General features: G+C 49.9%; 1 protein-coding gene across 1 annotated transcript in view; it reads right to left on the bottom strand.

Annotated features, from left to right (window-relative positions):
* Window positions 1-1387: 1387 nt before the first annotated feature.
* npas3 (neuronal PAS domain protein 3) overlaps window positions 1388-15966 on the bottom strand; it is a 56162-nt gene continuing 41583 nt past the window's right edge. The window contains exons 11-13 of the mRNA XM_072458237.1: window positions 9958-10073; window positions 3070-4300; window positions 1388-1797 (exon numbers count right to left, since the gene is read on the bottom strand). Coding sequence (XP_072314338.1) covers window positions 1494-1797; window positions 3070-4300; window positions 9958-10073 — 1651 coding nt within the window. The 3' untranslated portion in view covers window positions 1388-1493. The remainder of the gene's footprint in view (window positions 1798-3069; window positions 4301-9957; window positions 10074-15966) is intronic.

Below are 15966 nucleotides of genomic sequence, written 5' to 3'. Positions count from 1 at the left end.
CCAAAGAGAACCAGAACCAACGAGAGGACCAGAACCAACGAGAGGACCCAGAACCAACGAGAGGACCCAGAACCAACGAGAGGACTGAGAACCAACGAGAGGACCCAGAACCAACGAGAGGACTGAGAACCAACGAGAGGACCCAGAACCAACGAGAGGGCTGAGAACCAACGAGAGGACCCAGAACCAACGAGAGGACCCAGAACCAACGAGAGGACTGAGAACCAACGAGAGGACCGAGAACCAACGAGAGGACTGAGAACCAACGAGAGGACCCAGAACCAACGAGAGGGCTGAGAACCAACGAGAGGACCAGAACCAACGAGAGGACTGAGAACCAACGAGAGGACCAGAACCAACGAGAGGACTGAGAACCAACGAGAGGACCCAGAACCAACGAGAGAACTGAGAACCAACGAGAGGACCCAGAACCAACGAGAGAACTGAGAACCAAGGAGGAGCCAAAGAGTGCATCAAATCTACAAACAAATTTTATTTTATTCTTGGAGTAAAACTCCTAATTTCGGCTAAACCGATTTTCTTCAAACTTTTAAAAAAGTGTTTCTAAGTGTAAGCCCCGCCCACTTAGGCCCCTCCCTCACTCTAATTTTGCTTTATAGTTCCTTTTAAATTCTAAATAAAAGGTCAGAGGAGACCAAGGTCAGAGGAGACTAAGGTCAGAGGAGACCAAGGTCAGAGGAGACCAAGGTCAGAGGAGACTAAGGTCAGAGGAGACCAAGGTCAGAGGAGACCAAGGTCAGAGGAGACCAAGGTCAGAGGAGACTAAGGTCAGAGGAGACTAAGGTCAGAGGAGACCAAGGTCAGAGGAGACTAAGGTCAGAGGAGACCAAGGTCAGAGGAGACCAAGGTCAGAGGAGACTAAGGTCAGAGGAGACCAAGTTCAGAGGAGACTAAGGTCAGAGGAGACTAAGGTCAGAGGAGACCAAGGTCAGAGGAGACTAAGGTCAGAGGAGACTAAGGTCAGAGGAGACCAAGGTCAGAGGAGACTAAGGTCAGAGGAGACTAAGGTCAGAGGAGACCAAGGTCAGAGGAGACCAAGGTCAGAGGAGACTAAGGTCAGAGGAGACCAAGGTCAGAGGAGACCAAGGTCAGAGGAGACTAAGGTCAGAGGAGACTAAGGTCAGAGGAGACCAAGGTCAGAGGAGACTAAGGTCAGAGGAGACCAAGGTCAGAGGAGACCAAGGTCAGAGGGAAAGAAACGATGCGCTAAAAAGGACCAAAGCTGATGATTCAAAAACACTGAAATACTTTTCTTTTTGAATTGTGTCATAGATTTGAGGCACTTTTCATCTTCACAGCGCCCCTTGTCGGCCCCTGCCTCTCCCTGTCGCCCTCTGTCGCCCCCTGTCACCCCCCGTCGCCCCCTTTTGGCCCCTGCCTCTCCCGGTCACGCCCGCCTGGGTCCTGGGCTGGCTTTGGCACAGTAGCGCGGTCAGCACAGTCTGGCGCGGCGCACGGCGCGGCGCACGGCCTCAGTCGTCTTTGCGCTCGAGGCCGGCCTGCGTGGCGTGGATGCCGTTGCTGTAGACGGGGAAAGGGAGCGAGGAGAAAAGCCCCTCGGTCGCCGTGACCTGCCCCGACGCAGGGTTCGTACTCGCGCCCACGAACGGCCCGGCGGCGGCGGCGGACATGTTGAGTCGGTGCACGTGGTGGTACAACATCTCCATCGGCGTCTTCGGGTCCAGACCGAAGCCGGCGCCGTCCACGAAGTTCACGGCGGCGTTTGGCAGAAGGTTCCCCTGCGCCATCGCCAGAGTCACGTCCGCCGGGGCGTACCTGAGGACCACATGCATGAGTATGTGCATGAGTATGTGTACAAGTATGTATACAAGTATGTATACAAGTATGTGTACAAGTATGTGTACAAGTATGTATACAAGTATGTATACAAGTATGTGTACAAGTATGTGTACAAGTATGTGTACAAGTATGTGTACAAGTATGTGTACAAGTATGTATACAAGTATGTGTACAAGTATGTGTATAAGTATGTGTACAAGTATGTGTACAAGTATGTGTACAAGTATGTGTATAAGTATGTGTATAAGTATGTGTATAAGTATATGTATAAGTATGTGTACAAGTATGTGTACAAGTATGTGTACAAGTATGTGTACAAGTATGTGTATAAGTATATGTATAAGTATGTGTACAAGTATGTGTACAAGTATGTGTACAAGTGTGTGTACAAGTATGAAATAGAAATATGTGTACAAGTATGAAATACAAGTATGTGTATAAGTATGTGTACAAGTATGTGTACAAGTATGTGTACAAGTGTGTGTACAAGTATGAAATAGAAATATGTGTACAAGTATGAAATACAAGTATGTGTATAAGTATGTGTACAAGTATGTGTACAAGTATGTGTACAAGTATGTGTACAAGTATGTGTACAAGTATGTGTACAAGTATGTGTATAAGTATGTGTACAAGTATGTGTACAAGTATGAAATACAAGTATGTGTATAAGTATGTGTATAAGTATGTTGTGTATAAGTATGTGTACAAGTATGTGTACAAGTATGTGTACAAGTATGTGTACAAGTATGTGTACAAGTGTGTGTACAAGTGTGTGTACAAGTATGAAATAGAAATATGTGTACAAGTATGAAATACAAGTATGTGTATAAGTATGTGTACAAGTATGTGTACAAGTATGTGTACAAGTATGTGTACAAGTATGTGTACAAGTATGTGTATAAGTATGTGTATAAGTATGTGTACAAGTATGTGTACAAGTATGAAATACAAGTATGTGTATAAGTATGTGTATAAGTATGTTGTGTATAAGTATGTGTACAAGTATGTGTACAAGTATGTGTACAAGTATGAAATACAAGTATGTGTATAAGTATGTGTATAAGTATGTTGTGTATAAGTATGTGTATAAGTATGTGTACAAGTATGTGTACAAGTATGTGTACAAGTATGTGTACAAGTGTGTGTACAAGTATGTATACAAGTATGTGTACAAGTATGTGTACAAGTATGAAATACAAGTATGAAATACAAGTATGTGTATATGCGTAGTAGTATGTATATTACCTGATGGTCCCGGTGGTGTAGACCCTCGGCGCGGTGGTGCTCGTCGGGGCCAAACTCCCGGTGACTCGATGCACCAGCGGCAGGGCCACGTTCCCCGCCTGAAGCCGCTGCAGCGCCTCCAAGTCCCCGGAGTACAGCACGGAGGGGGTGGGGCCGGAGGGGGCGGAGCTCACGCAGGAAGCGGTGGGGCTCATGGAGGATGTGGTGGGCGTGGTCTGCTGCTTGTCCCGCGGCGACGCCGACAGCGGAGGCGACAGCGGGTCGGCGGAGGATACGCTCGACGGTGGCGCCAAGCTCGTGGCGCTCGCCGCAGACGACGGCGTCGAGTTACCGTTAAAGTTTGTCGTTTTAGGCACGCCGCCCCCGCCGTCGTTACCGGGCGGGGTCAGAACGGAGTCTGGGATGGCGACGCCTTGACCCTGCGGCGACGGAAAGGCGTCGGGAGTTCCGTTGTTGGTGGGCGCGGCGGGTTTGGCCGTCATGCTGTACGGCGGCTCGTTCCTGGAGATCTCGCGATTCGGCGGAAAGTTCCAGATGCTGCTGTCGTTGTCGAAGTTGATCGGTTCCGCCATTTCCGTCTTGATCTTCAAGACCGAGGACGCCACGGTCGCGGTGGAGTTTGTCGGAGAGTTTGCGGACGTGGCTAAATTCTCGGCCAGCGTGGCGTTCTCGCCCAAAGGCACCGGGCTGGGCGAGTCCGTGGACAAGCGAATCCGCCGACTCCGTTCCCATTTCTGCTGCGATTTCCTGCGTTTGCGGCGTTTCTGGAGCTTGCTCTCGCACTCCTGGATTCCCGTTTCCAGTCCGTTGGCGTTCTCGTCCTCGTTGCATCCTTCCTCCTCGGACGACGACGTGTTGGCCAATTGCGTCTGCATCTCCTCGCTCTCGCCGTAATGTTCCACTTTGATGTGCAGTCCACCTAAACTGCCCAGAGCGCTGATGGCCCGGATCCCGCTCAGCGCTCCCAGTCCCGTTATCCTGGTCAAGCGGGTCGTGTTGGCGGGCGACTCCTCGGCGTCGTCGCCCTCGTTCTCCGAGTTCTCCGCACTCTCCTCGCTCTCCTGGCTGTCCGGGTTGCTGGAGTTGCCGTCTGCGCCCTCTTGTGGGTGTTTGGGCTCGGGTTCGGACGAGCAGTGCACTTGGTTCTGGAGCGGTTGCAGTTTGGTTTCAACCTCCACGTCCTCGTTGTGCTCCGGGTGGTGCCCGGCTTTGCCCTGCGACTTCTCGTTGTCTAGAAACAAAGAAAGGACGGTTTTGGTTTGTCGCCGGGAGACTCAATCCAGTTCCTGTTGTTCTCTCCCCTCACCCGCCCTCCCGCCCTCACCTGCCCTCCCCCGCCCTCCCCCACCCTCACCCCTCTCCCTGCCTCTCCCTCACCCTCTCTTCCGCCCTCACCCGCCTTCACCCGCCCTCACCCGCCTTCACCCGCCATCACCCGCCCTCACCCCTCTCCCTGCCTCTCCCCTCACCCGCTCTCTCCTTCACCCGCTCTCCCGCCCTCACCCGCCTTCACCCGCTCTCACCTGCCCTCACCCGCTCTCTCCCCCCACTCCGTCTCTCACTCGCCCTCCCCCGCCTTCACCCGCTCACACCCATTCTCACCCACTCTCACCCGCTCTCCCGCCCTCACCCGCCTTCACCCGCCCTCACCCCCTCTCTCCCTTCACTCCGTCTCCCGCTCGTTTGTCTCGGGTCTGTGCGACTCTTTTCACATGTTTTTCCCACACACTCAGGGGTCCGTGAACACAGGTCCAACTGGCCCCGCTCCAGCTGCACAAAAGCTCCCGTCGTGTGAGTCTGTGTCTCTATTAGGATCTATTTACACTGAACGACCCACTACAAATGCTGCTAACGCTAATTCTGCTCTTATGACTCGACAGACACTCGGACGCTAATTGTCCTGGATCCAAACGAGAAATAATCATCATAATCGTCAGCGTCTATTATGGGATGTTTCAGTCTGTATGGATTTGATTTGGACAGTGCAAGTAAACTAGACCCTGGCCCCCCAAACCCTGGCCCCCCAGACCCTGGCCCCCCAGACCCTGACCCCCCCAAACCCTGTCCCCCCAGACCCTGACCCCCCCAAACCCTGTCCCCCCAGTCTCATCTGATCTAAGTCCTCTTGAGGTCGATCTGAGCGAGTGACAAAAAGTTGTTTAGTAATTCCAGGGCGTGGCTAAAGCTAGTGTGTGTGAGGGGCGTGGCTAAAGCTAGTGTGTGTAAGGGGCGTGGCTAAAGCTAGTGTGTGTGAAAGGCGTGGCTAAAGCTAGTGTGTGTGAGGGGCGTGGCTAAAGCTAGTGTGTGTGAGGGGCGTGGCTAAAGCTAGTGTGTGTGAGGGGCGTGGCTAAAGCTAGTGTGTGTGAGGGGCGTGGCTAAAGCTAGTGTGTGTGAGGGGCGTGGCTAAAGCTAGTGTGTGTGAGGGGCGTGGCTAAAGCTAGTGTGTGTGAGGGGCGCGGCTAAAGCTAGTGTGTGTGAGGGGCGCGGCTAAAGCTAGTGTGTGTGAGGGGCGCGGCTAAAACTAGTGTGTGTGAGGGGCGTGGCTAAAGCTAGTGTGTGTGAGGGGCGTGGCTAAAGCTAGTGTGTGTGAGGGGCGTGGCTAAAGCTAGTGTGTGTGAGGGGCGTGGCTAAAGCTAGTGTGTGTGAGGGGCGTGGCTAAAGCTAGTGTGTGTGAGGGGCGCGGCTAAAGCTAGTGTGTGTAAGGTGCGCGGCTAAAGCTAGTGTGTGTGAGGGGCGTGGCTAAAGCTAGTGTGTGTGAGGGGCGTGGCTAAAGCTAGTGTGTGTGAGGGGCGTGGCTAAAGCTAGTGCGTGTGAGGGGCGTGGCTAAAGCTAGTGCGTGTGAGGGGCGTGGCTAAAGCTAGTGTGTGTGAGGGGCGTGGCTAAAGCTAGTGTGTGTGAGGGGCGTGGCTAAAGCTAGTGTGTGTGGGGGCGTGGCTAAAGCTAGTGTGTGTGAGGGGCGTGGCTAAAGCTAGTGTGTGTGAGGGGCGTGGCTAAAGCTAGTGTGTGTGAGGGGCGTGGCTAAAGCTAGTGTGTGTGAGGGGCGCGGCTAAAGCTAGTGTGTGTGAGGGGCGCGGCTAAAGCTAGTGTGTGTGAGGGGCGCGGCTAAAGCTAGTGTGTGTGAGGGGCGCGGCTAAAGCTAGTGTGTGTGAGGGGCGTGGCTAAAGCTAGTGTGTGTGAGGGGCGTGGCTAAAGCTAGTGTGTGTGAGGGGCGTGGCTAAAGCTAGTGTGTGTGAGGGGCGTGGCTAAAGCTAGTGTGTGTGAGGGGCGTGGCTAAAGCTAGTGTGTGTGAGGGGCGCGGCTAAAGCTAGTGTGTGTGTGAGGGGCGTGGCTAAAACTAGTGTGTGTGAGGGGCATGGCTAAAACTAGTGTGTGTGAGGGGCGTGGCTAAAGCTAGTGTGTGTGAGGGGCGTGGCTAAAGCTAGTGTGTGTGAGGGGCGCGGCTAAAGCTAGTGCGTGTGAGGGGCGTGGCTAAAGCTAGTGTGTGTGAGGGGCGTGGCTAAAGCTAGTGCGTGTGAGGGGCGTGGCTAAAGCTAGTGCGTGTCAGAGACGCTTTAGGACCAAACAGGACAAAGAACCAGAGGGAAAATGGTTTAAGTCCTAGTTTTGTCCCTCTGTTTACACTGCGGCATATGTTTTCTCCAGCTCAGATTCTCGGTTCCCATCGTTCCAGGACTTTGTGTTTGGAGCAGAAAGAGGCCACAAGCACCACTTCAAACTGCAGCTCCAAACACGAAACACAGCCAAAAACTGTGAAACTATCGGCAGAATCTCACACAGACGCGTTTTTACCCGTCTGCCAAGAGTCCGAGCCAAAACGGAACCAGGAGCGGAGCCAACAGCTGCCGGGCCTGGCACCGGCACCAGAGAGAGGGCCCCGCCACCAGAGAGAGGGCCCCGCCACCAGAGAAAAGGCCCCGCCACCAGAGAAAAGGCCCCGCCACCAGAGAGAGGGCCCCGCCACCAGAGAAAAGGCCCCGCCACCAGAGGAAACGACAATAAACATGAGTCCAGAGGAAAACATGACAATCCTGCTTTAGATTCAGACCTGCTGTAGTCCTGCTTTAGTCCTGCTTTAGTCCTGCTTTAGTCCTGCTTTAGTCCTGCTTTAGTCCTGTTTTAGTCCTGCTTTATTCCAGCTTTAGTCCTGCTGTAGTCCTGTTTTAGTCCTCTTTTAGTCCTGCTTTAGTCCTGCTTTAGTCCTGCTTTAGTCCAGCTTTAGTCCAGCTTTAGTCCAGCTTTAGTCCTGCTTTAGTCCTGTTTTAGTCCTGCTTTATTCCAGCTTTAGTCCTGCTGTAGTCCTGTTTTAGTCCTCTTTTAGTCCTGCTTTAGTCCTGCTTTAGTCCAGCTTTAGTCCAGCTTTAGTCCAGCTTTAGTCCTGCTTTAGTCCAGCTTTAGTCCTGTTTTAGTCCTGCTTTAGTCCAGCTTTAGTCCTGCTGTAGTCCTGTTTTAGTCCAGCTTTAGTCCTGTTTTAGTCCTGCTTTAGTCCAGCTTTAGTCCAGCTTTAGTCCAGCTTTAGTCCTGCTTTAGTCCTGCTTTAGTCCAGCTTTAGTCCAGCTTTAGTCCAGCTTTAGTCCTGCTTTAGTCCTGTTTTAGTCCTGCTTTAGTCCAGCTTTAGTCCAGCTTTAGTCCTGCTGTAGTCCTGTTTTAGTCCTCTTTTAGTCCTGCTTTAGTCCTGCTTTAGTCCAGCTTTAGTCCTGCTTTAGTCCTGCTTTAGTCCAGCTTTAGTCCTGCTTTAGTCCAGCTTTAGTCCTGTTTTAGTCCAGCTTTAGTCCAGCTTTAGTCCAGCTTTAGTCCTGCTGTAGTCCTGCTTTAGTCCTGCTTTAGTCCAGCTTTAGTCCAGCTTTAGTCCTGCTGTAGTCTTCTTTTAGTCCTGCTTTAGTCCAGCTTTAGTCCAGCTTTAGTCCTGTTTTAGTCCTGTTTTAGTCCTGCTTTAGTCCAGCTTTAGTCCAGCTTTAGTCCTGTTTTAGTCCTGTTTTAGTCCTGCTTTAGACCTGCTTTAGTCCAGCTTTAGTCCTGCTGTAGTCTTGTTTTAGTCCTGCTTTAGTCCAGCTTTAGTCCTGCTTTAGTCCTGCTTTAGTCCTGCTTTAGTCCTGTTTTAGTCCTGTTTTAGTCCTGCTTTAGTCCTGCTTTAGTCCTGTTTTAGTCCTGCTTTAGTCCAGCTTTAGTCCTGCTTTAGACCTGCTTTAGACCTGCTTTAGACCTGCTTTAGTCCTGCTTTAGACCTGCTTTAGTCCAGCTTTAGTCCTGTTTTAGACCTGCTGTAGTCTTGTTTTAGTCCTGCTTTAGTCCTGCTTTAGTCCTGCTTTAGTCCAGCTTTAGACCTGCTTTAGTCCTGCTTTAGACCTGCTTTAGACCTGGTTTAGTCCTGCTTTAGTCCTGCTTTAGTCCTGCTTTAGTCCAGCTTTAGACCTGCTTTAGTCCAGCTTTAGACCTGCTTTAGTCCTGCTTTAGACCTGCTTTAGTCCTGCTTTAGTCCTGCTTTAGTCCTGCTTTAGTCCAGCTTTAGACCTGCTTTAGTCCTGCTTTAGACCTGCTTTAGACCTGGTTTAGTCCTGCTTTAGTCCTGCTTTAGACCTACTTTAGACCTGCTTTAGACCTGCTTTAGACCTGCTTTAGAACTGCTTTAGACATGCTTTAGACCTGGTTTAGTCCTGCTTTAGTCCTGCTTTAGACCTGCTTTAGACCCGCTTTAGTCCAGCTTTAGACCTGCTTTAGACCTGTTTTAGTCCAGCTTTAGTCCAGCTTTAGACCTGCTTTAGTCCTGCTTTAGTCCTGCTTTAGACCTGCTTTAGTCCTGCTTTAGTCCTGCTTTAGACCTGCTTTAGTCCTGCTTTAGACCTGCTTTAGTCCTGCTTTAGACCTGCTTTAGACCTGCTTTAGTCCTGCTTTAGTCCAGCTTTAGACCTGCTTTAGTCCTGCTTTAGTCCTGCTTTAGTCCTGCTTTAGTCCTGCTTTAGTCCTGCTTTAGTCCAGCTTTAGTCCAGCTTTAGTCCAGCTTTAGTCCTGTTTTAGTCCTGTTTTAGTCCTGCTTTAGTCCTGTTTTAGTCCAGCTTTAGTCCTGTTTTAGTCCTGCTTTAGTCCAGCTTTAGTCCTGCTGTAGTCTTGTTTTAGTCCTGCTTTAGTCCAGCTTATGTCCTGCTTATGTCCTGCTTTAGACCTGCTTTAGTCCTGCTTTAGTCCTGCTTTAGTCCTGCTTTAGTCCTGCTTTAGTCCAGCTTTAGTCCAGCTTTAGTCCTGCTGTAGTCTTGTTTTAGTCCTGCTTTAGTCCTGCTTTAGTCCTGCTTTAGTCCAGCTTTAGTCCTGCTTTAGTCCTGCTTTAGTCCAGCTTTAGTCCAGCTTTAGTCCAGCTTTAGTCCAGCTTTAGTCCTGTTTTAGTCCTGTTTTAGTCCAGCTTTAGTCCTGCTGTAGTCCTGTTTTAGTCCTGTTTTAGTCCTGCTTTAGTCCTGCTTTAGTCCTGCTTTAGTCCTGCTTTAGTCCTGCTTTAGTCCTGTTTTAGTCCTGTTTTAGTCCTGCTTTAGTCCAGCTTTAGTCCTGCTTTAGTCCTGTTTTAGTCCTGCTTTAGTCCAGCTTTAGTCCAGCTTTAGTCCTGCTTTAGACCTGCTTTAGACCTGCTTTAGACCTGCTTTAGTCCAGCTTTAGTCCTGTTTTAGACCTGCTTTAGACCTGCTTTAGTCCTGCTTTAGTCCTGCTTTAGTCCTGCTTTAGTCCAGCTTTAGACCTGCTTTAGTCCTGCTTTAGACCTGCTTTAGACCTGGTTTAGTCCTGCTTTAGTCCTGCTTTAGTCCTGCTTTAGACCTGCTTTAGACCTGCTTTAGTCCTGCTTTAGTCCTGCTTTAGTCCTGCTTTAGTCCTGCTTTAGTCCTGCTTTAGTCCTGGTTTAGTTCTCACCTGAGGCCTCCTTGTACTCGGTCTCAGACTCCTCGGACTCTGAGGTCTCGTTGGTCTTTTCCGGAAGCGTCGGGAGCTGAGCCAGGTCCAGGGGCGTGTCCTTGTACTCGGTGTTACTGAGGACCACAAGGTTTACACCGTTAACTCAGGAACAAGAGGAAACACAGAGGAAACACAGAGGAAACACGAGGGAACACGAGGGAACACAGAGGAAACAGAGGAAACACGAGGGAACACAAGGAAACACAGAGGAAACACAGAGGAAACACAGAGGAAACACGAGGGAACACAGAGGAAACACGAGGGAACAAGAGGAAACACAGAGGAAACACAGAGGAAACACGAAGGAACACAGAGGAAACAGAGGAAACACGAGGGAACACAAGGAAACACAGAGGAAACACAGAGGAAACACGAGGAAACACAGAGGAAACACGAGGGAACAAGAGGAAACACAGAGGAAACACGAGGGAACACAGAGGAAACAGAGAGGAAACACAGAGGAAACACCAGGAAACACGAGGGAACACAGAGGAAACACGAGGGAACACGAGGAAAACCGAAAAAACACGAGGAAACACAGAGGAAACACGAGGGAACACGAGGAAACAGAGAGGAAACATGAGGGAACACAGAGGAAACACAGAGGAAACACAGAGGAAACACGAGGGAACACGAGGAAACACAGAGGAAACACAAAGGAAACACAGAGGAAACACAGAGGAAACACGAGGAAACACCAGGAAACACGAGGGAACACAGAGGAAACACAGAGGAAACACAGAGGAAACACAGAGGAAACACGAGGGAACACGAGGAAACACAGAGGAAACACAAAGGAAACACAGAGGAAACACAGAGGAAACACCAGGAAACACGAGGAAACACGAAAAAACACGAGAAAACACGAGGGAACACGAGGAAACAGAGAGGAAACACAGAGGAAACACGAGGGAACACGAGGAAACACAGAGGAAACACGAGGGAACACGAGGAAACACAGAGGAAACATGAGGGAACACAGAGGAAACAGAGAGGAAACACAGAGGAAAGTGAGGAAACACGAGGGAACACAAAGGAAACACAGAGGAAACACAGAGGAAACACGAGGAAACACAGAGGAAACACGAGGGAACACAGAGGAAACACGAGGGAACACGAGGAAACAGAGAGGAAACACGAGGGAACACGAGGAAACACAGAGGAAACACAGAGGAAACACGAGGGAACACAGAGGAAACACAGAGGAAACACGAGGGAACACGAGGAAACACAGAGGAAACACAGAGGAAACACGAGGGAACACAGAGGAAACACAGAGGAAACACGAGGGAACACAGAGGAAACACGAGGGAACACAGAGGAAACACAGAGGAAACACGAGGGAACACCAGGAAACACAGAGGAAACATGAGGGAACACGAGGAAACACGAAAAAACACGAGGGAACACAGAGGAAACACAGAGGAAACACGAGGGAACACAGAGGAAACATGAGGGAACACAGAGGAAACACAGAGGAAACACAGAGGAAACATAGAGGAAACACAGAGGAAACAGAGGAAACACGAGGAAACAGAGGAAACACCAGGAAACACGAGGGAACACAGAGGAAACACGAGGAAACACGAAAAAACACGAGAAAACACGAGGGAACACGAGGAAACAGAGAGGAAACACAGAGGAAACACGAGGGAACACAGAGGAAACACTGAGGAAACACAAGGAAACACAGAGGAAACACAGAGGAAACACAGAGGAAACATGAGGGAACACAGAGGAAACACAGAGGAAACACAGAGGAAACATAGAGGAAACACAGAGGAAACAGAGGAAACACGAGGGAACACAGAGGAAACACAAAGGAAACACAGAGGAAACACAGAGGAAACACAGAGGAAACACAGAGGAAACACAGAGGAAACACGAGGGAACAAAGAGGAAACACGAGGGAACACGAGGAAACACGAGGGAACACGAGGGAACACGAGGAAACAGAGGAAACACAGAGGAAACACGAGGGAAAACAGAGGAAACAGAGGAAACACGAGGGAACACAGAGGAAACACAGAGGAAACACAGACGAAACACGAGGGAACACAGAAGAAACACAGAGGAAACACGAGGGAACACAGAAGAAACACAGAGGAAACACAGAAGAAACACAGAGAAAACACCAGGAAACACAGAGGAAACACGAGGGAACACGAGGAAAGACAAGGGAACACGAGAAAACACGAGGGAGCACGAGGAAACACAGAGGAAACACAGAGGAAACACGAGGGAACACGAGGAAACACAGAGGAAACACGAGGGAACACGAGGAAACACAGAGGAAACATGAGGGAACACAGAGGAAACAGAGAGGAAACATAGAAGAAACACAGAGGAAAGTGAGGAAACACGAGGGAACACAAAGGAAACACAGAGGAAACACAGAGGAAACACAGAGGAAACACGAGGGAACACCGAGGAAACACGAGGGAACACGAGGAAACAGAGAGGAAACACGAGGGAACACGAGGAAACACAGAGGAAACACAGAGGAAACACGAGGGAACACAGAGGAAACACAGAGGAAACACGAGGGAACACGAGGAAACACGGAGGAAACACAGAGGAAACACGAGGGAACACAGAGGAAACACAGAGGAAACACGAGGGAACACAGAGGAAACACGAGGGAACACAGAGGAAACACAGAGGAAACACGAGGGAACACGAGGAAACACGGAGGAAACACAGAGGAAACACGAGGGAACACAGAGGAAACACAGAGGAAACACGAGGGAACACAGAGGAAACATGAGGGAACACAGAGGAAACACAGAGGAAACACAGAGGAAACATAGAGGAAACACAGAGGAAACAGAGGAAACACGAGGAAACAGAGGAAACACCAGGAAACACGAGGGAACACAGAGGAAACACGAGGAAACACGAAAAAACACGAGAAAACACGAGGGAACACGAGGAAACAGAGAGGAAACACAGAGGAAACACGAGGGAACACAGAGGAAACACTGAGGAAACACAAGGAAACACAGAGGAAACACAGAGGAAACACAGAGGAAACATGAGGGAACACAGAGGAAACACAGAGGAAACACAGAGGAAACATAGAGGAAACACAGAGGAAACAGAGGAAACACGAGGGAACACAGAGGAAACACAAAGGAAACACAGAGGAAACACAGAGGAAACACAGAGGAAACACAGAGGAAACACGAGGGAACAAAGAGGAAACACGAGGGAACACGAGGAAACACGAGGGAACACGAGGGAACACGAGGAAACAGAGGAAACACAGAGGAAACACGAGGGAAAACAGAGGAAACAGAGGAAACACGAGGGAACACAGAGGAAACACAGAGGAAACACAGAGGAAACACGAGGGAACACAGAAGAAACACAGAGGAAACACGAGGGAACACAGAATAAACACAGAGGAAACACAGAGGAAACACAGAGGAAACACAGAAGAAACACAGAGAAAACACCAGGAAACACAGAGGAAACACGAGGGAACACGAGGAAAGACAAGGAAACACGAGAAAACACGAGGGAGCACGAGGAAACACAGAGGAAACACAGAGGAAACACGAGGGAACACGAGGAAACACGAGGGAACACGAGGAAACACAGAGGAAACATGAGGGAACACAGAGGAAACAGAGAGGAAACACAGAGGAAACACAGAGGAAACACGAGGGAACAAAGAGGAAACACGAGGGAACACGAGGAAACACGAGGGAACACGAGGGAACACGAGGAAACAGAGGAAACACAGAGGAAACACGAGGGAAAACAGAGGAAACAGAGGAAACACGAGGGAACACAGAGGAAACACAGAGGAAACACAGAGGAAACACGAGGGAACACGAGGAAACACAGAGTAAACACAGAGGAAACACGAGGGAACACAGAGGAAACACGAGGGAACACGAGGAAACAGAGAGGAAACACAGAGGAAACACGAGGGAACACGAGGAAACACAGAGGAAACACTGAGGAAACACGAGGGAACACGAGGAAACACAGAGGAAACATGAGGGAACACAGAGGAAACACAGAGGAAACAGAGGAAACACAGAGGAAACAGAGGAAACACGAGGAAACAGAGGAAACACGAAGGAACACAGAGGAAACACGAGGAAACACGAAAAAACACGAGAAAACACGAGGGAACACGAGGAAACACAGAGGAAACACTGAGGAAACACGAGGAAACACAGAGGAAACACAGAGGAAACATGAGGGAACACAGAGGAAACACAGAGGAAACACAGAGGAAACATAGAGGAAACACAGAGGAAACACGAGGGAACACAGAGGAAACACAAAGGAAACACAGAGGAAACACAGAGGAAACACGAGGGAACAAAGAGGAAACACGAGGGAACACGAGGAAACAGAGGAAACACAGAGGAAACACGAGGGAACACGAGGGAACACGAGGAAACAGAGGAAACACAGAGGAAACACGAGGGAAAACAGAGGAAACAGAGGAAACACGAGGGAACACGAGGAAACACAGAGGAAACACAGAGGAAACACAGAGGAAACACGAGGGAACACAGAAGAAACACAGAGGAAACACGAGGGAACACAGAGGAAACACAGAAGAAACACAGAGGAAACACCAGGAAACACAGAGGAAACACGAGGGAACACGAGGAAAGACAAGGAAACACGAGAAAACACGAGGGAGCACGAGGAAACACAGAGGAAACACAGAGGAAACATGAGGGAACACGGGGAAACACAGAGGACACTCAGAGGAAACACAGAGGAAACACTGAGGAAACACGAGGAAACACAGAGGAAACACAGAGGAAACACGAGGGAACACAGAGGAAACACAGAGGAAACACAGAGGAAACACGAGGGAACACGAGGAAACACGAGGAAACACAGAGGAAACACCAGGAAACACGAGGGAACACGAGGAAACACAGAGGAAACACGAAAAAACACGAGAAAACACGAGGGAACACGAGGAAACAGAGAGGAAACACAGAGGAAACACGAGGGAACACGAGGAAACACTGAGGAAACACGAGGAAACACAGAGGAAACACAGAGGAAACACAGAGGAAACATGAGGGAACACAGAGGAAACATGAGGGAACACAGAGGAAACACAGAGGAAACATAGAGGAAACACAGAGGAAACACAAAGGAAACACAGAGGAAACACAAAGGAAACACGAGGAAACACAGAGGAAACACAGAGGAAACACGAGGAAACAGAGAGGAAACACGAGGGAACACGAGGGAACACGAGGAAACAGAGGAAACACGAGGGAACACAGAGGAAACACGAGGGAACACGAGGAAACAGAGAGGAAACACGAGGGAACACGAGGAAACACGAGGGAACAAGAGGAAACACAGAGGAAAAACAGAGGAAACACGAGGGAACACAGAGGAAACACGAGGGAACACGAGGAAACACAGAGGAAACACAAAGGAAACACAGAGGAAACACAGAGGAAACACGAGGGAACACGAGGAAACACAGAGGAAACACAGAGGAAACACAGAGGGAACACAAGGGAACACGAGGGAACAGAGAGGAAACACGAGGGAACACGAGGAAACACAGAGGAAACACAGAGGAAACACGAGGAAACACAGAGGAAACACAGAGGAAACACAGAGGAAACACAGAGGAAACACGAGGGAACACAGAGGAAACACGAGGGAACACGAGGGAACACAGAGGAAACACAGAAGAAACACAGAGGAAACACCAGGAAACACGAGGGAACAAGAGGAAAGACAAGAAAACACGAGAAAACACGAGGGAGCACGAGGAAACACAGAGGAAACACAGAGGAAACACCAGGAAACACAGAGGACACACAGAGGAAACACTGAGGAAACACGAGGGAACACGAGGAAACACAGAGGAAACACAGAGGAAACACGAGGGAACACAGAGGAAACAGAGGAAACACAGAGGAAACACAGAGGAAACACGAGGTAACACGAGGAAACACAGAG

Source organism: Eucyclogobius newberryi, unplaced genomic scaffold (genome assembly GCF_026437365.1).
Source record: "Eucyclogobius newberryi isolate DKJ021-1_F unplaced genomic scaffold, fEucNew1.0.hap1 SCAF_21, whole genome shotgun sequence".
In the NCBI taxonomy this organism is placed as follows: domain Eukaryota; kingdom Metazoa; phylum Chordata; class Actinopteri; order Gobiiformes; family Gobiidae; genus Eucyclogobius; species Eucyclogobius newberryi.
Note: the sequence above shows the minus strand (reverse complement) of the source record. Positions and strands in the feature narration are given on the sequence as shown.